The sequence below is a fragment of the Lolium perenne genome, chromosome 3 (genome assembly GCF_019359855.2).
Source record: "Lolium perenne isolate Kyuss_39 chromosome 3, Kyuss_2.0, whole genome shotgun sequence".
In the NCBI taxonomy this organism is placed as follows: domain Eukaryota; kingdom Viridiplantae; phylum Streptophyta; class Magnoliopsida; order Poales; family Poaceae; genus Lolium; species Lolium perenne.
This window is the reverse complement of record NC_067246.2, coordinates 211,413,356-211,434,914: the sequence shown is the minus strand read 5'-3', so window position 1 is coordinate 211,434,914 and position 21,559 is coordinate 211,413,356. Positions and strand designations below refer to the sequence as shown.

At 41.3% G+C, this 21,559-nt stretch overlaps 2 protein-coding genes across 5 annotated transcripts; both read left to right on the top strand.

Annotated features, from left to right (window-relative positions):
* Window positions 1-3,061: 3,061 nt before the first annotated feature.
* Window positions 3,062-10,574, top strand: LOC127343246 (probable E3 ubiquitin-protein ligase ZFP1). 4 transcript variants are annotated; one of them, XM_071828313.1, is made up of 7 exons: window positions 3,063-3,349; window positions 4,307-4,389; window positions 7,061-7,971; window positions 8,270-8,601; window positions 9,647-9,748; window positions 9,830-9,994; window positions 10,227-10,574. In XM_071828313.1, exons 3-7 carry the CDS (start codon window positions 7,143-7,145, stop codon window positions 10,371-10,373), a joined length of 1,575 nt encoding a protein of 524 aa, XP_071684414.1. In that variant the 5' UTR covers window positions 3,063-3,349; window positions 4,307-4,389; window positions 7,061-7,142; the 3' UTR covers window positions 10,374-10,574. The 4 variants fall into 4 exon arrangements, with proteins under 4 accessions (XP_051225334.1, XP_071684414.1, XP_051225333.1 ...); XM_051369374.1 differs by lacking the exon at window positions 4,307-4,389 and having other exon boundaries at window positions 3,062-3,349; window positions 9,650-9,748; XM_051369373.1 differs by lacking the exon at window positions 4,307-4,389.
* An 881-nt stretch (window positions 10,575-11,455) lies between these two features.
* On the top strand, window positions 11,456-13,106 carry LOC127343247 (ras-related protein RABA1f). The gene is made up of 2 exons (XM_051369375.2): window positions 11,456-11,998; window positions 12,510-13,106. Exons 1-2 carry the CDS (start codon window positions 11,775-11,777, stop codon window positions 12,940-12,942), a joined length of 657 nt encoding a protein of 218 aa, XP_051225335.1. The 5' UTR covers window positions 11,456-11,774; the 3' UTR covers window positions 12,943-13,106.
* Window positions 13,107-21,559: the final 8,453 nt, after the last annotated feature.

The following is a 21,559-nucleotide window of genomic DNA, read 5'->3' as shown; positions in this document are numbered from 1 at the left end:
AAACATTGTACTTATTATACCTATGTGGAGGCAAAAAGGATCAAGTTACCCATGACCTGTTTCAAAAAAAGAAGTTACCCATGACCCAAGGTTCCTTTTTTTGTGCATTCATGGAAGGTGATAAATTAGTTGCTTGTGTTGGACTTCACCCTGTTCTAATAAATGCTAAGATAGCATAAAACACTTTGTTCCTTCCATTCAAATATAAAAATCAGAGGAGAGAGAAAAGCAAGTGATAACATACTATACGTCCATAATGATAGATAATCACTTGTCACATGTGTGTGACAGATTACAACCAACAAATACCAACTCTATTATTGATGATGAACCTTTTGGGTACATATATGTCTTGTCGTTCTCAATGTTAGACCATCTTGCAAAACAAGGGTGATAGTAAAATGATCCTATGCAAATGGCTAAATGTATAGACTGGGTTTCTTTCAGGCAGAAACGAAGGTTTACTAGTAAGTCGATTCAAAGGTAAATGCCATCTAAATTTCTTATATCGTGTTAATAATTATCAATAGATTGGTGTACTTTTCGAAAAAAAGCTAAATGCACCTGAATTCCTAACATGTTTAGCAGGTATGCTGCTATTTACCTAACGGCATACGATTCAATCAGCAATAAAGTTTTTTTTTAAATAGTAACACTTTGCAGCAAAGTAGACATGTAATTAGAAACATACTTTGCAACATAAACTTAATTTTTTATTAGAAAAGCCTTGCTATTGTTCTGAAAGCGTATGTTACAACAACGATCTTCTTCGTAATCAATATCAATCGTACGGTTGGTCGTAAAAGTAAATAGATGAAAGATCTGGTGTATCGACTAGCGGAGGGTGAATAAAATATCTTAAATTTGGTGTATGTTACCGGAAAGTGCCTTTGGCTCCCAAACTCCACTGATCCCTTCGTTTTTGAAAATAAATCAAAAACAACACTCATATGTTTCAAAAAAATAACTTACAAGCATGAGAAATTCCACTGCAAATTCTTTGTATTGTGGGATACTAAAAAAATAAAAAATCCAATAAATTTGGAACTTTGAAAACATATATATTCAGACCTACATGTTTCTTATTTTTGTGTAGATAAGAATACAAAGTATGTTAAGTTAATATTTTACGTGTTTGTTGGATACATAATTGGCTACATCCATATTTATTTTTTCAGTTTTTTTTGAAACTTGTAAATGTGATTTTTTATTTTAAAACAACAAGATTTTCAATATAGGCAACAACCTACCTGCTACATGCAGATGGATTTTCTTATAAGATCAGATATGATCACAATAAGAGATACGTGGCTAAAATTGAACCCTAGATCGCCTAAAGTTTATGGTGAGTTTTGGCGGTGCTTGCATAGATGGAAGTTGCTAGTGTCTCTTCCAGGCTTTCGGGTCCTTACATATAATCCTTATCTTCTCCTTCAAGTGAAAATCCAATCTAGGGCATTTTCTTGATCATACCAAAAGCAAGGAAATATTATCTTTAGTTGGCCTTCATCCCGTATTCAACATTTCTTCATATCCATGCACGAGTCATTCCCTTGTAAGACAAGGGCCGAACAATCCAGAAGATTCCCTCCTCCCCGCACGTAGACATATGTCTTCATGTTTTATGGGGTACTCCATATTCATACGAATACTGGTATAATCGTTCACAAACATCTATCTAATTGTTTTGGATGAGGTCAATGGCCTTTTTAATTAGCAGGATTAATAAGATGTGGGAAATTAAAAAGCACATGATTAGAGTAGCATGCCATTTTGATACATGATTGAAAGGCCATTTGAATGTGCATAAAATAAGTAGGATTCTTTGAAAGAGGTCAGAGTGGATGTAATTTTTATTATGAAATCTAGTACACATGAATCTCAAGGGGAAAAAAATCCTATGTTTACGATCATATGAATCAAACATACAATGTGGGAATAATTTCTAACGATTGAAATCCCCCTATATTTCTTTGAAAATCCTTTGAATCAAAGAGGTCCTAATAGGTCACACAAAGTCATTTAATAAATGTACGTGTGTCCATTTCTCGAAATTTACTACTCCCTCCGTCCCAAAATGTAAGGCGTCTAAGGATTAGTCAAAAATCAACAATTTTTAAGTTTGACCAAGTTTATATACAAAAATATAAACATTTACAGTACTGAATCAACATGAATAGATTCACCATAAAATATATTTTCTTAATATTTTCATTCGATATTATAGATGTAAATATATTTTTCTAAATATTTTGTCAAAGTTAGTAAAGTTTAACTTTTGACCAGTCCTTAGACGCCTTACATTTTGGGACGGAGGAAGTACTTTGTTTGTGTGCATGTACCAAGCTGGTGAAAATGCGACACAAAAAGTATGTTGCCCGTAAATATATGGACATGTTTTTATTAATCCCATGAGATGCAATAAGATTTACCAAAAAGAGTGTGCACACACTTGCTAACCCTAACAAGCGTACACAACGACACGACTTTGTCTCATCAACTGCCATCCTAAGCCAAGGCAAGTCTCCCACCCCTCCCATATATTTCTTGGTGGGTCACGAAACTCCCACCTCACTGCTACTACGGTTTTATTTTATGTGATCAATGACGATTCAACAACCACATCACTTATCTATCTCCAGATGCTACATCATCCGCTATATCTGCCGTCCTTGATCGAGGTTCCATTCCATAACGAAATTAACCTAGCTTTGCCTCATGTCGCAAAACAGTCCTCGAGAACCACACCTGCTAAATCATGTGCGCAACTATTTAAATCTTGCCTTCTCACAAAAAAAACTATTTAAATGTTGCCAACTTTGTTTTGTACAGAGAGAGTACTACTTGAGAGCAAGAACCCCCCTTCTAACACTAAAGCTAACCATTTTTATTTTAGAAAAAGAGAGCATATTTTACAGGCCGGGCATGCTCAATTTTTCACACAAACACTCCACATAGGTCACCAAATAAGAGAAGCAAGAAAGAATAACAAAAGACACATAAGATATATCCTTCACTCGTTATTCCCTTTTGTGCCCAACCAAAAATGTTAGCAGGCAGAGCCTCCTCCTCCTCCTCTTCCCCATCTCTCTCATCCTCTTCCTCTTCCTTTCTCTAAAAAAAGCTTCTTTGTGCTTATAAATACGCTACCCTCCGTCCCTCCGCCAGTTCCTCCGCCCGATCCCCTTCCTCTCCCCACCCGACGATCGCCCCCGCTCGTCCCACCGCGGTGGGCGATCGCTCCTCTCCTCCGCGCGCGCGATTCCTGAGGCGAGGCGAACCACACCAGATTCCGCCCGCCGGCCGGCTCACCTCCCCGCTTCGCCGATCGGATCGCGTGCTCCATGAGGTGACCATCTGCCAAATTCCATCTCCGGGTTTTATTCGCGCTGGATTGAGTTGGGTGGAAGCTAGGAGAAAGGAATTGGATTCCTTGGGCGACTGCGATTCGTTTAGGAACGGCGGAGTAGGCAGCAATAATGATTTATGAATGGCACAGCTCGCAAGTTTTGTTTGTAATTTGGTGGTAGAGCGACGGCAAGAGCACAAGAGTGCATGCCCATTCATTCAGTTAGTTTTGCTCCGTATTGTTGATGATTTTCTCGTCTACGGTTAGTAGTAACTACAATTTAGAAACTATTGGATTTGCCTAATCTGCTCAGCTTTATCTGCTCGCGCATTTGGTTTTGGGGGAAGGGGGTGGTTGGTGGGCGTTGAGATGCGCTTATGTTGTGTGTTTAGGTGGCACTATGATGCTTCTCTTATATTCTTAATGTGCAATATCATCTCCATATTTTAAAATGGAACAGCATGTGCATGCGGTTAATGCAGAGAATTCTGCTCAGAAATGTGGGAATCTTGATTTCGTTGATAGGCACGAATATCTTACCGGGGCACTTTTTGTCTGGTTGGGTCATTAATGGAGTTTGGGATGTTGCACCTGCATACTTTTTGCGAGGTTGGTAGTTGTTTGGTTGGGCGTTTGGAATTCTGGTTACTTTTTGGCTAGTGTGGAAGTTGTGTTAGTTGCAATGACCCTCTATGGATTTTAAGGAATTTATTTTGCAAACATATAGGATAATATAGGAATTTGTGTTCTGCTCTGGTAGTCTGGTTGCGCTGGTAATATAGCCCCAGGTACGATAGCAGGTGTTGGACAGTTGAAGAATACTTTTAGAAAAATGAGTTTTCTTGTTAATTTGTGGTAATTAGTATTCTGGTTGTTGTTTTATGATGTGATGTTAGTTGCTCGCAGGTGTTTTCTTAATGCTGATTACATTATTTTCCATTACCATGATACATTCAGTTTTTGGTGGTGCGACCCAGGCGGCCAGGCATGAGTTAGTTCTCCAGCATATGGCATTCTGGGGTTTCCTTGGGCACAAAATAGTAATTAATCTGACTGATGGATTTTCAGTATATTCAAATAGATGAATGATATTATCTTCCTTTTTGGTCCATTACGTTGTCTTCTGTATATTCAGCTTCAAGAATTATGCATTGTATGAGAATTGCTCCCTTTTACATTACTAACGCCAGTTTGAACTGTTGGTGCATCCTGGTACTGTGTTTTCTTCATTATTTCAGCTTCATCGCTCCGATAGTTTTAAAATTTTGAATTCAGAAATTAATACCTTTAGTAATTGTTGTTTCATTTAAACTTCTGAAGCAACCATTTTTAGATACATTTTTGGTGATATCATATTTATGTTGGGAGTAATTGAGTGTTGTGCATAGTTTTTCTAAGTCAAATAAATATATAGTAATCAATAAAAAATAATAGTTCAGTGGAATCTGCTCTCTTGCATGAAACAGTTTGCAGGGCATGAAAATTGTCTTGTACTCCCTCCGTTCCCATGCTTAAGGCGTAAAACGAAATTCAGTTTTTCGTCAAAGAACAAGGCGCGAACAACGTCAGGTGCTGTTTTGGAGCTGTTCTTCCAAAATTGCCCTCCTTTATTCGTGTCACAGTTGAACCAAATCCTGCTCTTTTCCTTTCTCTTCCACATAGCGCCGCTTTTTCCCTCGATAGACAGTTACGCGTGAATATTTCTCTTCTTGATGTGGTCCCGCAGTTAATGCCTCCAATAGGTTAGCCGTGCATGCATGTTTAATTGGTTGTGCATGTTTCAACATCTCATGAGGGAATTGATGTGAGAAAAAGGAAGGGCGTAGGAAGCAGGGGCGAGGCTCTTCCAGTATGCACCTGCTAATTAGGGATAAAACGGACCACAAGTATTGAACCGCAGTCTCTAACCGACGCGCTAAGAAGTATACGCCTTAAGCATCAGAACAGAGGGAGTATTGTAGCAATGATAGGATGTTTGTGGGATTAAATGGTAAATTGTGTTGGTTAACCTGCGGTTAGGAATTAAACCACATAGCCGAACTGGTGATGGGCGGGAGGGTTGTATGATTTTCTGTCATAATTTTTTCTTCTAATTTTATATTCTTTCATAAAAATAAAATTGTAAAAATATAATGTCTTACTATATTTAAAATATCAAGTTTGAGATATGGGAGTATCTTGATCGATCTGTTATTACCCCTTGAGAAGTACAAAGAACAGCAATAGCTTTTCCACCCCTTGAGATGTGAATGCTGATGCATACATTGTCACCGCATGTAAGAGACATATGCAGGCTGTTCACTTTTTTTATACGGTCATAACTCATCTGCTGTTTTCGTTCATTAGAAATATCATCGACCATTATGGCTGTGAATAGATGGGAACACCTATGCCTATATAGTCATTGGATCTTCCTTTGTCTTATTTTTTCCTTTTTGATAAAAGTTCATACTTATACTACATAATATGTCATGTATTTCTAGTTAGTGTCAAACTTACAGATGAAATTAAAAAGACTTCCGTTTGATCATTTGTGTTAGGAACTACATGGTTAAAACAAATTTTACCCATTCTTTCGAAGTGGGCATCTGTCTCATGCACTTCCTTGTTTTACCTATAGACGACATCCACCGACCTTTGTTTGGAAGTAAATGGTTAAGCGAGAAAAGTTACTTTCTTTAATGTAGATCATGAATATTTTGTTTGGGAGATTTTCCTTTGGTAAATCTCGTTAGTAATGGCATATTGCTTCATTCAGAAGGAATATGAGTGAGCATGTCAAATGGGAGTGCCAAGGGCAAAATAAATATCCTTTCTAGACCTACTGGCCTGCCAACGATATGGGCATTTATGCCCTTGAATTTGTAAGCCCTTTGTTGAAGTATCAGCCTCTCGGGACATGGCCTTGCAATTGCTCGAAGTGGGAAGTAGCCACTTATGGTACATTAGTCCATGTCTAGCTTTCACCCTCGTTGAAGCAGAATTTTGTTCTCCATGACAACAACTGTGCATGTATGTTTATTGACAGGTCATTTCTTTCTCATTATGTGCGAATAACAAATTTGGCATTTAATAATGCTCTTTAGTTAAATGATTTCACAGCTCTAATGGATTTGATCACAGAATCCAGTCTTTTAGCTTTTGTGATATTTTTTTTTCAGCCAGTATTATGTAGACTGACTAGAAAACTACTCTATGAATGGTTAGATCAAAAATCAGATGAAAAATTAAACAACTGTGAATGATTGGGGTATGTATGAATATGCATTATGTCATGCTAGGTTACTTCATTGTGATGGGTTTCTGTAAGCAATAAATAATGATCTGGTGCAATTTTATGATAAATTATATTGCAATCCTACTTCAAATACATATTTCCTACATGAGAGAAGTCGAAATGAATTAATCTTGTGCTGTTGGCCTATAAGCCAAAACTTTAGGGATGCCATGTTCAGGACTAATTACCTTGCTTGCTTATCTTCACTCCATGTTTGTGTGCAACATCTTCTGTAATGAACTTCGCTAATCATTCAAAACAATCTTCTTTAGTTTATCTGTAACATTTCTTTTATGTTACCACACAAGTTTGAGCATTTGCAACTTCTCCTATGTAATTTCCAAGCTTCCCATATTTGACATTGTGACCTAATAAATGTGCACTATAAAACTATTTTTTGTCATTCTAACAGTTGGTTTCTAATTTGATTTCAGGAAGAGGTGACGATAAAGCATAGTTGTTGACTTAGCTTGCAGTGGTTCTTTCTTGAAGCTAAGCCAAATATTAATTGACGTTATGGCATATCGAATGGTATGTGCTCCACAAGTCATTGATCTCGAATCTGAGCGAGGGCATCCTCACGTTCATTCTGAAAATTTAATTCGCAATGGAAATGATTTGTCCGACCAAAGTGGTCAACATGCTGTCAGAGTTGTAGGAAATGCTGCGAACGTTGGTCTCCCTGAAATGCAGGGTTACTACAATATGAGCATGAATTATCCACATCAACCTGTTCATAATTCTCCCCCGAATTTAGGTGTTGATTCAGGTCTTGTCCTCCCATCAAGTATGTACAACCCCTGCATGTCAACATCTATGAACAGATATGTTTCTCATGCTCATAGCTTTGGATTGCCTTTAAACCAAGCTGTCTCAGGAAGTATGGGTGAGAGTACCAGAAATGAAACTGTTGGCGAAAGCGAAACTGCTAGAGGATTCATCAAAAGGAAAAATGTTGCAGCTGCTGGAAGTTGTCATTTTGTTAATGGATTTGCAAGCTCAAGTTCATCCTCTCATGCATCTCAGAATCCTACACATAGGCCATGGGATCCTTCTTTTGAATCAAATGTTTTCCCTAATGTCACACAATTCAACCCATCGGAGTACCAAAGTCGCAGCACTTGGCCATCCGTGGAGGGATCTTCCATTACTGGAACCAGTGGGTTCAACTCAATGGCTGCTCACCCAGAATCAGCACAGCATGGTAATTATACATTTCATCAATCAAGTCAGGCAAGTCAGTGCTTTCAACCTGCCACCAGTGCATGGGTTTCCCAGTCTGCAAATGGTATTGCTGAAGGAGTACCACACTGGGCATACGTCAATACAATAACTAATGTTCCAGGTATGTGAGCAACTAATGGAACATAACTCACTTTGCTAGTGATAACGAAGACAGATTCAGAAAAAGTTATACTTTATAGGGATACAAGTCATTGTTCAATGCATCATTTAGTTTGTGCATTGATGGCTAAACTAGTAGTTTAGCTTTATATGTTAAGAGTTTCAGAAGGCTAGGAAAATGGTCCCACCTACAAAATGAAATGTGGATACACAACACAGAAGTACAATTGGTAACATTTTCCTTTCAGCAGTCAGATTTGCCCATTCAGGGACAATAACTGGTATCATTTTGCTTCCAGCAGGCAGATTTGCACATTCAGGGGCCACAGAAATAGTGAATGGAGGCTTCCATGAATATCAGAATGGCCCTTCAACCATTTCCCAAGGGCCTTTACCTTATTTTCATCAACACGCTGTGCATAGCATGCAAGCTCATAATCCGCTGGATCATACACGAATGCAAATCCCGTACCAACAATGCCACAATAATGGCGTGTTACATAGTGGGATAAATCATTCTGGCAACCGGCTCCACTTGGGTCCAAGAACGCCAGTTCTCTTCTCTAATTCTGAGCGGTCTTTTGGGCCTCCACAACATCCATTCCTGGTGAATCCAGTTAATCATAGGAATGTAAGAATTCTGCCAACTCTGTTTAGTCTGTAATTCACTTTATGCCTACCATTTGGTCCATTTCTGGTATTCAAATATCAAACAACTTAACTGTTAGGGTTGCCATTTGCTTTGTCTTCTGTAATGTGATATCTCTAGTACGTTCTTTAACTTTGTGGATAATCTTGGTAACTCTTCTACGAGTTTTGCATATCCTGGACTTGTGCTTTAGTGTGTTTGTACCTTAATGCCTTTGATGTGCCAAGTTATGAAATGTTGCATCTTACAACCTGGAAAATTTTACCGACTTCTAAATGGGAGATGTCCTTCAAAGGATGTTCAGATATAGCTGAAAGCTGCCAGACTTTCAGTTATCTTGTTCTGGAAATGTTATCACTGCATTGTTGTTAATTTTTAATATTCTTGGGGATTTCTTATTGAGCTGCTTTAAGCCATATGTTGTTTACTAGATCCATAAGTTATTTTCTTTGATGCTTCTTGTGTTGTACGAATCCTGCAGGCCTACAAGTTTCTCACATTTGAAATAGCCTCATGCTATCTTTTGTTGCTTTTATTTCTGGACAATGGGAGGACAGCTATCTATGCATTTTGACTTCATATTTTTTTACCATCCTGCCGCAAATTATTTGTTATTATGTTACCATGTTTTACATGTACCCTTCTTATGTAATCAATCTCTTCCGTCGACTGTATGTAATAAAAGCTGAACATGTCCTGAATACCTGCATGATCACATAAAACCTTAATGGAGTTGACTGGTGGGTTATCCGCTGATTGTTTCAGCAGATGAAGTCTTAATTTGAAATCCATTTGGGCAGTCTTCTTTAGAATGCTGAATATTTAGAATCCCCTGCTCTTTTTATGTTAAGGATGAGATGTGATGTGTAAGATTCTTGGCTTATCATTTTACTAGGGATAGTGACTTAACTTTAAGTCCAGTTATCCAACCTGCGTTAGGATGTAGACCTTTTGTAAATCCTCCATTTTTGTTTCTGTTAAGGACGTCTATGATGCACATTCATATAACTATTGGTTGGCGCTGCAGCAGCGTGGTACAATGATGGATTTTTCGAGATTGTATGAGGTGTCAAGTGTTGTAGATGAGCATAGCGATATGCGACTAGATATAGACAGCATGACCTATGAGGTATGTAAAGCCCATTCAACGTCTTTGACTTAACATTGCATAATATGTTTCATCTGATTTAATCTTTTATTTCCATTGCAGGAGCTTTTAGCATTAGAAGAGCACATCGGAGACGTCAATACAGGTCTGGCAAAAAGCCACATCGTAGATAAATTGAAGACTAGCTTATATGTGCCAGGAACATCCTGCATGTCTCATCAGTCATCTGAGTCTTCCGCAGAAAATGAGGCGTGCATAATATGCCAGGTCCTTGACTTTCACCGTATAATTTGTTACCTCATCAAGTAAATTTTCAGCTGTTCTAAACTATGAATCATCAGCATGCCATCAAATCTATGCTGAATTGTCAAATTGCATGCTTAATGACCTTGATCACTTGAACTTGGCCTGCTCACGGTAGTCTTGTGCCAATGTTGAGAACACATCGAATCAATTCCAGTTTCTAGTTCTGAAGAAGTGTTCCCATTGCATCTTGCAGGAAGAGTACAGGGCTGCGGACTGTATTGGAACCCTGGATTGTGGTCACAGATACCATGCGGAGTGCGTAAAACACTGGCTTACGGTAAAGAACCTATGCCCCATCTGCAAGACAACAGCTCTGTGTGCGGGTAGAAGAAGCGGATAACGAGCAGGAACAAACTCACCAAGTTATTTGCTTCCGACAAAAAAACATTCAACTCAATTTTGTACATAAAGAAGCGGTAGACCATTCTGCTACCTGTAATTTGTCGTTCGCTTATTGTGATTGGGGGAGTAACTCAGCTTCCTGAAACTGTACAGCCATAACATTGATCGTTCTATTCAAATGTAGAAATGTTTAAAGTGACGGTACATGTGTATCTAAAAGGAAGTCTCATAGTGGCTTGTCCAGAAACTGAACTGTACATATATCTATTGGTTACTCTCGAACAAACAGAAACATGTGTTCTTCTGTACTGCTGTACATATTACAAAACCCCTCAGGAGCAGTTGAATGCTGGCTAGTCGTGCTTTGGGTATTCGCCTTGTGTTGCTCTGAATCGCGTCGATTGCCCCCGGACAACAATGTTTCTGATATGCTAATCCTGATTAAACAACGTTGCGCTGAACATGAGAGATTATGGTGTTGTCTGTCAGTTTTTCAACTCGTGGAGTCATGCTGTCATGGTGATACTTCAGTGGCTGCAACGTGCAAATAGAAGACTTCCACTAAAACTATGGTTAATGTGGTTGTAATTTTTTTGTATAGTTATAATGCACCGTGCTTCCCCAAATGTTTCTTGCTGCAAGAATCTTGCTTGAAGGATGTGCTCACCTATCCCAAGCTTCCATTTTTAATTTACTAGATGTACGTGTATCCCTAGGTCGCAAATCTGATCAAGCTTACATTATATAAATATAATTTAAATTATGTAGATTAAATTGGCGATCTAGAGATACGGAAAAAAAACTAGTAAACTGAGATGGAGGGTGTAGAACTCTGCACCCATCCCCAGCCAAATAATGAGACGTGAAGACCAGTCGTGCCGAATGAGCACACGAAAATGAAAGGAGAAGCAAAAGAGATGTGAAAACACACGAAGCCGGCCAGGTCAAGCCCGACAACAACATGCTAATATTCCCAGTTTAATTTTCTATCATTATATCGAGATAAAAAGAGTCGTTGACACATGTATGTATACGGCTGCCCGGTCACGGAGACGGAACCGAGACCTGGACAACGGCTGGATCGTCGTCATCATCTGTCGTCCAAGTCCAATCCCCTCACCAAAGGCCCAGCAACCGCGGCGACCTCTTCGCCTCTTCTCTTCTCTTCTCTTCTCCCCGATACTTTCCCCCAAAGCAAACAACGCAACCGAAAGCAAGAGAAACGCGCCGCGCCGCACCGCGTTGCCTTTGTATCGCTGTACCTCGAGCGGGCCGGTATTATTTAGCTCCTCGCACCGGCGCGCGGGAAGGGGGACGAGATCAAAACCGCCGCCAGCCGAATCAAGCGATCGACCGATCGATCAAGCATCAGGCAGTTGTTGAGGTCTTGACAAGAGAGATGGCGGTGGCGTACCGCGCGGAGGAGGAGTACGACTACCTGTTCAAGGTGGTGCTGATCGGGGACAGCGGCGTGGGCAAGTCCAACCTGCTCTCGCGCTTCGCCAGGGACGAGTTCAGCCTCGACACCAGGTCCACCATCGGCGTCGAGTTCGCCACCAAGACCGTCCGCGTCGACGGCAAGCTCGTCAAGGCGCAGATCTGGGACACCGCGGGGCAAGAAAGGTGCGTACTGCCACACCCGCTTTTGTTCTGCCCGCCCGCTACATGTTTGACGTATTGCTCTGCCCACGAGGTCTTTCGCGGATAGCTCGCTCTGCTTGTCGTCTCTATGATTCAGCTTGATTAAGCTTGTTTCGTCAGGACTAATTTGCTAGTATGTTTAGTATTGGTTGAATTCAAGGACTCGCGATGCATGTTTTCTTTTCACGTTGCTCCCATGCTTGATTTGTGCACAACTAGGAGCTGTTTCAAACTTTCAATAGATATATCATCAGGCCCTCTCATTCAAGACTCAATCTAGCAGTGATTCATTGAGCGTCAGGATTGATGATGCCCATGACAAGTTTAAACCACAATGCGCAACTTTCTGATTGCTTCTTGCCACATTTCTACACTAACACGTTGTTATTACGTGCTTATCTTCCTTGAGAAAATACAAAAATCACTTTACGCAACAGCCTGACTCGTTCTGCCTAACGCGCGCATCGTGCGCCGCATCATCTCCATCCTCCAGGTACCGGGCCATCACCAGCGCCTACTACCGCGGGGCCGTGGGCGCGCTGGTGGTCTACGACGTGACCCGCCACATCACGTTCGAGAACGCGGAGCGGTGGCTGACGGAGCTGCGGGACCACACGGACGCCAACATCGTGGTGATGCTGGTCGGCAACAAGGCGGACCTGCGCCACCTGCGCGCCGTCTCGCCCGAGGAGGCCAGGGCCTTCGCGGAGCGGCACCGCACCTTCTGCATGGAGACGTCGGCGCTGGAGGCCACCAACGTGGAGGGCGCCTTCACGGAGGTGCTCGGCGAGATCTACCGCGTGGTCAGCAAGAAGGCGCTCGACATCGGCGACGACCCCGCCGCGCCGCCCAGGGGCAAGACCATCGACGTCGGCGCCAAGGACGACGTCTCGCCGGTCAACACGGGCGGCTGCTGCTCCGCCTAGTTGCGGCCGAGGTTGTTGGGTGACACCGTGTGTGCTAGGACAGACATGATTCAGACTTCAGAGGGTTGACGGCGGCACGTTGTTGCACTTGCATTTTGCCATCTGATGATTGTTGGGTCAGACGGTTGGGTTGGTTGATACTATGACTGATTGATACTGCTACATTGAACCGCGTATTGGGAGACGGTGGACGTCGTGCGTGTGCTGTTGCAAGCAGTTGCAAGCCGCGGCCGGCGTATGTCTGTATTCATTCGGCTATTGGTGCCGCATCAGGTCAGGTTGGTGCAGTTTAGCTTAAAAATGCGCGTGAGCGTTAGACCATTACTACTACTCCCTCTGTCCGATCAAAATTAATAATCAAAGATTTAGAAAAAATGTTCACTAAATCTGTCTAGATTTATTGCATTCACAACAACTAATTTGGATGAGGTGGGCGAATGCGTGAGAGGCCGCTACTTGTTTTTTTCCCTCTTCCTGCCAATCTCCTCCACCGGCCAGGGCATTAGCCTTGGTCTCCTCTCTCGGCTCCGGTGGCAGCAAGAGGAAGGGGGGCATTGTGCCTCCGTTTTGGCTTAGTAGTTAGGGTTAGGTTTTGTTTATTGTGGTGCGCCATACTGGGAGCGGCGTTCGGGCTAATAAATCTGCCTCAACTCTGCTCCCACATTGGCGGTGATTTTCTGGGAGGCGTCTCAGAGTTGATCAACGTATGCTGATTGGTCCTTCAGATCGGCAGCTTGGTCTTCTCGCTGTTCTTCAGATCTGGCGAGATCAGTTTCTTGGTGTGTCGCATGCGTTCGTTGCTATCCGCGACAACGCAGGCGACCAAGATAAGGTGGTTCTTCTGGAGCGAAAATGTTGGTCCGGAGGTGGTGGATATGTCGTTCTTCTCCGACTTTGTTGATGGGAGGTGACGTATCTTGGTCCAAGAAAGCACGGGGACGTACCAAGGTCGACATGACACATCGATATGTGCCTCGCTGCTTGCACCATCCTGTTCATCGACTCACAAAGCCTCGTTGGCGATGGTGCTTGTTTGGATTTTGCAATGGCGGAAGCTCGGCGTCTCTTCTTGTGTTCGTCTCGGCGGCGATGGAGTTGGACGGTGGCCGCTTGCTACAGTGGTTGCAGGAAATCCAAGGGATTGTTTTGTATTTTTCGATCATTTAGGATTTTATCTGCAATTTCATGGTAATTATTTTATTTTGGTTTGTCTTTTAGTTTCCACATGTGTTGCTTCATGTAACTTGATTTTCGATTAATCAAACCCGTGGTTGCTCAAAAAAAAAAATGGATGAGGTGGTATCAATTTTCGTTCACCACCAGAGACACCGATGGAGGCTAGAAGCCCTCACTGATACGGTGAGGAAGGAAGGATATGAACTCGCAAAAAAAAGGAAGGAAGGATATGCACAATTTGAGAACAGGATTCTGCGTTACGGGGATGTAGAACTAAGGGGCGGATGCAAAGATGCCGAACAAACGAAATATCGCCGTGCTAAGTGTGAAAAAAAATTACTCCTATATTACTAGGCTGTTACATGCCTTTGTGCTTTGGTGACATGGCCTATGGGCTTCGGCATATAACTGAATGTGTTACGATCCGGCAAAGTGATAGATCAACACAACTTGTCCCGTCATTCATAAAAGAAAAGGTCCAGCCCAAATGAAGGTATTGCTTCTTCGACGGCAATAGGGGGGCAAAACCTATACACCTACCGGCCACCGCACACCCCCTGATCGGGTATGGGCCAGGCCCATTTGGGTCTGTTTAGCTTGTGCAGTTCATTTTTGTTTTTTTTTTCTTTTCTGGTTTCTTTTTCTGTTTTCTTTTTTCTTTTTTCGGTTTTTTTGTTATATTTTTTCATATTCGAAAATTTTATTTCTTTTAAATTGTTCAAATTGAGAAAATGTTGAAATTTAAAAATGTTCAAATTTGAAAACCGTTCAGATCTGAAAACCGTTCAAATTTGAAATTTGTTCAAATTCAAAAATTGTTTAAAATTTTAAATGTTCAAATTTTAAAAATGTTCAAATGTAAAATTTGTTCAAATTTAAAATTTGTTCACATCGAAAATTGTTCAAAGTAGAAAATTGTTGAAATTAAAAATTGTTGAAATTAGAAAATAGTTTAAACTTAAAATTGTTCAGATTAGAAAATTGTTGAAACTTAAAATTGTTCAAATTTAAAATTTGTTCCAATTTGAAAATTGTTCAAAAGTTATTTTTAAAAAAGCGAAAATCTTTAAAAAATTGTTCAAAGCAGAGATGCTCAATTTAAAATTTTAAAGTATTCAGATTTTGATAATTTTTTATTTTTCAAAAATATTCAAATAGTAAAAAATTAACAAACAGAAAAGAAACGAAAAAAGAAAATCCTACCTGTTTCTGTTGGGCTAGGCCCAGTAAGCCACGTCGAGCGTGCGTGGGGTGTGCGGTGCGTTCGCCCCCCCCACCGACCAGCTCGGCGCATAGGAGCTCCCGATAGGGGAGCTCCACCTAGAGAAAATCAAAATGGGCCAGCCAATAATGTGGCCCAATAACACCTATTTATCTTGTTTCCTTAAACAATAATTTATTTTTTGAAATAAGAAATATTGTTAAACGTAATTTTCACATAATCAATTTACTAATAGAAACTTTTAAGTTAGACAAAAAATTTAGTATGTATTTTCAGATTTGTTGGTGCACTTTCCGATATTTGTTCATCTGTATTCAACTATTCATGCTTGTGGTTACAAATGTTCACCTGCGATAAAAAAATATGAAAATATTTAGAACTATTTATATTTATATTTATTTAAACACTCATGTTTTCGAAAAGTAAAGTGCTCGTGACTTATAGTACCAATGTCCACGTGTTACATTAGAAACGATCATGGCTTCTAAAAAGTATATTCATTTATTTGCCATAGAAGTAGGAAAACATTAATGAATAAATAAAAATTGAGGATACAAATAATAGATAAAATAGGAAATAATAAAAGTAAAATAGGAAAATAAAATAAAAAAGAAAGAAAAACAAACAAACAATGAAAAACGAGTTAGACGTTACCAAGCCACCTAACTTGCAGAAAAAAAGGTGTGCATTGACTCCCCTATTTGCCGAAATGGGTGACTATTAGGGTTTGACGTCCTGAAGTTGATGCCCCTTCCACTTAACCCATCAAAATAAATTATTTAACAACAAATCAAGGATAAACACATTTTTCTTGAGGAATATAAACACATATTCCAAAGTAAAAAAAACAAGTTCCATCTCCTAAACCTACACATGCCAGATCTGGTATCAAGGTATTATTGGCCTGCCATACATGTCATATTGTACATGCCGGCAAAGATACAAAAAATATTCTAAAGGCGCTAGATAGCGCAGTTCATAAATTTTGTTCTAAATATTATAAGGTAATATCAAGCTTTTTCTTCATAAACTCAGTTGTTGATGACTCTATATAGTGGAGAGTAAACAATATATACGTCGTTCAAAACAAATATCAAGATCTCTATTAATTCAATAAATGAGTATAGAAATCGACTTTTCATCCCAATCTTTAAAAAAGGTTCTTCCAAATGTCCGGGCAAAGTAACCTTCCTCTTCTCGCTACGTGGCGTGAGCAGTGCGCCGATGAGAGATAGTTGAGCTCCTAGTTTGTGTCTATACTCTATAGTGGTGCGGGGCACGGTGGGTGGTACATGCAACACAAAAAAAATTGACTGGCCGGGCGGTACATGCACCAATATTTTTGCCTTGAAAGTTAAACTAGAACATCTTCCGGACCATTGGTCCAATTATGAATTATTTTCATTGTTGTGTTTCTCACCTTATGTTCATATGTTCAGTGATTTTGTACGTGACGTGTACTTCCCATGTTAGTGTATGTACTCTACTCCCATGTTAATTTGTGCATTTTATGTGTTATCCCGTACTTTAAATTTAGTGTGTATACTATGTTACTGTATGCTTACTTGTAAAGAGAGAACATTCACATGATCTAGAAGCTGTCCAAAAAAGGAAAAACGGAGTTTTTTTGTTTTGTTTTCTACAGTAGATTCGATGCAGAAACCCTGAAGGGAAACATCATGAATGAACCCTATCCATACCGATCGTCAGCACGCATGGAAGAGGGAGACATGTCTGCAAATGCATTCTAAACTATAGCAAGTCAATAAACTGGGGCTATCTACAACTTATTTTAGTTCATCTCTTACTAGTCGATCGGGCAGCTCGTCCTCCACCAATTAAAGACCGAAAACCTGGCCTCAAAGTTTAAGCATCGCTACGTGCCAAATCAAAGTTTCCGTGCCACGGATCGACTATAACGGACACGGACAAACACACGAGCTGGGTGTGCATATCCATTTAAAATTCACTGGAGAAGAATGCATCGCAGCTAAGCAGTCATGGCACGAGTTAGGATCCATGCGACATGAATCCAGAACGCATGCATGCGCGCGCACGAGTGCATCTTTTCAGGGCGCTAGCGTCATATCCAGGAAGATGAAATCCCACAAGTGAGGTGTGCTCACCTCATCGCTTCCGTAACTTATTGTATGCGTTAGGTCATCTCCAGCGGTATGACCTAAATATATCAGAGCAATTTTAGTTGGGTCCCTCAAAAAGCATATGGTGTAAACATTTGAGACGCTTTTCGAGAGAGCATCGGACAAAAAGAACCAAAAAATCTAGACAAAAATAGACCATTTCTAGCCGCGTCCCTTAAACAACATATGAATGCATGCATTTTAATAGAGAAAAGTATGTGAGAAAAAGTGTGAGTTGGGTGGGAAAAGTGAATGACATGTGAGGACTAAGGGCTGCATGCATGCATCCAGCGCTTTATTTCATCTGAAGCATAGATAGTTCCTCCTTACATAGATTAAAAGATAAAACTAAACTAGGACGATGCATGCACTCCTCGCCGGCTTCGCGGGTGAGCTTGGCTGAAGTGATGATCTTGCGGCGAGACATTATTGCTATCTAGGGTGTGTCCGGCCACCCCATGTCGATGTCCTTCTTCTAGCCCATAAACGAAGCGGGAAACAAGCGGCCACTTGTGGGCAGGACATCTGTCCACCTGCCCCGAGGGTGACGGGGCGGTTGGGGAGGCGACGCACCGGCATTAAATTCATTGCATCGTCCATAGCGACGAGGGGAACACGAAAAAGTACTAGCCCGCTAGGTGCACCCATTTTGAACGGACTAGGAGAGGATAAAACCTCATTTTCTATCTACATGCTATCCTAAATAGACCAAAATGAATACATATGATGGTCGAAATGGATCTACCAGCGGAGAGATGCCTTACTGAGCTATCGAGTACCAACCGCAAGTCCTGAAGTAACTTGAACTGGTACGTACACGGTAATGCGACCGGAGCGAGGCACGCGACCACGCCATGTGAGCAGGCCAACAGGGAAGTAGCACGAGAGAGGAGAGGCCGTATGCACGAAATGCCCCGTTTGTCCACTCCACTGTCCCGCAGTGGAAAGCGAGATAATGAGCTCGCGCCGAAGCTGGAAGCAAGACGAAAGATCAATGGCCGCCCGTGCTAGTTTTTTCTTTTCTTTTTCTATTCAGCCCTATGCTGAGGGCCTTGGCACATTTCTTTTTGCTCCACGCACTCTCGGAATTATCTTTTTGTTTTGAAAAAAATATAAGAAAATGTTAGCGATTTGAAAAAATAAATTCTTTGAGATGATCATGTATCATGTGTTCTAGTTGTTAGAAAAAATAACTAACATAAATTTTGATATATTATGCAAAATAGCATCATGTTTCGGTAAAAGTGCTTTATGGTTGCATACAACCTCCAATGAAAATGTTTTTTATATGAAAATATATCTACACAAAAAGATACATCCGATTTCAATGGCCTACGTCCGGTTACCGATTTTTTTCTTCCTCAAAATAAAAAATGAAATAGGATTTTTTTAGGTTTTAGATTTTGATGATTTTTAAAATATATTTTTATTGTTTAAAGATTTACTATTAAAAAACAAAATTTATTTATTGTTCTTTAGTCAAATAATGTTTGGAATTCAAATAATAAAGAAGTGTGATGTCCTGGCCCAAGAGTTAATAGGATTGATAGGGTACTATTGTCAATGAATAATAACTCCTTTGTCAGAAGCTTATCCGAAAGCAACGAAGAAGTTAATCGTGTTGTGATGGGAGTGATTTGAGGATGGGTAACCGAAGTGAGAAGTTTAACTATTAATAAGTAATTCGATCTAACATTAAGTGTGCTTGGAGATTAAACCATCAAACAATTTAAAAAATTGCCTCAAGAAATATTTGAATATTTTTTGAAAAATGATGCACTTGTGTCGATGTCAACACAGAAACCTGCCGGAGCGAACGATTGTGTTGTGCCTATGGCTCGATCTGGTCGGCCACCTAGTGTGGTTGTGCATGTGCTGACAGCCTTGTTGTGTCGATGGCTCGATTTGGTAGTTGGCCAGGTGTCTATGTCGATGGCTTTGCCCTGTGCTGGCGGCTGGAGTGGCTGCGCGGAGGCTTTGTAGAGCCGACGGCCAGTTGTCGATGGTGTCCGACGGCACCTTGACTATTTCCTGTACTGCATCTGCCTATCGAAGGACCAACACATTTTTTTACAGCCTTGACGAAACTAATGCTTCATTTGATCCGGCCAAATTATTTTGGAATCTAACTCATGTTCGGCGCTAGGGAGAATGAACCCGAAGTAGTGCATGTCGATCACAAGAATGGACCGAGACGAAGTGAGGTCGGCACCATCATATGGGTTTGGCGCCGAACCCTATAAGCCATTTTCGTCGAAATTTATTGGTGCCAATCCGCTGAACTTTTGCTCTATCTGTTGGGATTCGTAGCATAGAAAACAAAAAAATTCCTACCGCAAGAACGAATAACAAGCCAAGATCTAATCTAGTAGATAGTAGCAACGAGAAGATCATGAGACTAAACCTCGAAGATTTCCAAAGCCTACGAGATTAGATCTCGTTGTTGATGTAGTCGATCACTTGCCGCTTTTAAAAGCGCGTAGAAGATCTTGACGGTGCCACAATCGGGCAGCACCTCCATACTCGGTCACACGTTCGGTGTTGATGACGATGTCCTTCTCCCCGTTCCAGCGGGCAGCGAAAGTAGTAGATCCTCCTCGAAATCCCGACAGCACGACGGCGTGGTGGCGGTGGTGGTGGAGATCTTCAGCAGGGCTTCGTCTAAGCGTTGTGGGAGGTGTATGAGGAGGGAGGTGTGCTAGTGACATAGGCATCCCCAAATGGGCCTGCCGAAGATGGTACCCGGGGTTTACTGAAGGCCCACGACTCGATGGTTATGAAGATTCGGAAGCCCAAGTTAATATTAAGGATAAGGAAAGCTAGAGTTGTATTAGGAAATACATACTTGTAATCTTACGGGATGAGTTAGAAACCCTCCCGGACTCTGTAACTTGTGTATTATGAATCCCTCAACTCCACCTCCTATATAAGGGGGAGTCGAGGGACAAAGAGAGCATCGATTCATTGTTTCACGCAACCCTAGTTTTCACATTGTCGAGCACTTTTCGGCTGAAACCTTCGAGATCTACTTGCCCTCTACTTCCGACTAAAACCCTAGTCTACAATCTGTAGGCATTGATAAGTTAATCCCTTGTCAATTGGCGTCGTCTGTGGGAATTAGAGGTGTCAAGGATCTGATCTCGATGGCACGTTCAAGATCGTCGACTTCGTCAACTGCAAGCAACGCGATGGACAGAGGTAAACAGATCGAAACTGGTCTAGTTGATTTTGTTCCTCACCCGCCCTCCCGTTTGGATGCATATGCGTATCTGGAGGAGCCCATGGCGATGACGTTCGGAAAATTCCACTTTCGCGTCAAGAAAGAAGGAGCGTATCGTCTCGAAGTTCCGACCTCGTCGGGATTATCAGCGGTCGATCCCGATTTTTCGAGTTCAGCATCGTCAATCGAGTCAAGCGACGAGGAGATTTCGTCGCCACGCTTCATCAGCACTATGGCAAGTGAAAAACTCGCCAAGATCTTTAGCGACATGTCTTTCGAGTCATCTGCGGACTCCGATATAAGCGATGACTCGAGCAACATCGACAACTTCAACTTCATCGATAGATCCACTATTGTTGGAGAGGACTTCACCAATCTCTATGATGGTGTCACCGAACCCAACAAGGTTCAGTATCCAAAATATCATCAGATTTATGCCATCGGAGAACCAAGTCGCGAACAGGAGGAGACATCAGAGGCTTTCGACGATGTGGGAAATCCATACGTCAATCCCGCTGACCTTAGGCGAGGTTTAGGCACTAAATATGTCGGGCCTACACCGCGTTTAAGGGTTCAACTTCCACAAGCAGCGTGTGATAGAGCCGCAAGAGCTATGGATGTCACAGAACCAATGACTACAACTGCTACGTCGGAACCATTGCAAGCATACCAATATAGACTCGCCCGCGTTGGAAGAGAATTGGAAAAACAGACAGCTGCTCTGAATAGAAGAAGGGAGGCAGCTTCCGCGTCAAGTAGGCGAAGGGCGGAGTTAAGCCGACACTCAAGAACTTCGGGAGATATTCACAGAGAAGCTCGAAACAGAGCAAGATCTCGGCTGCAAAACTTACATGAGGC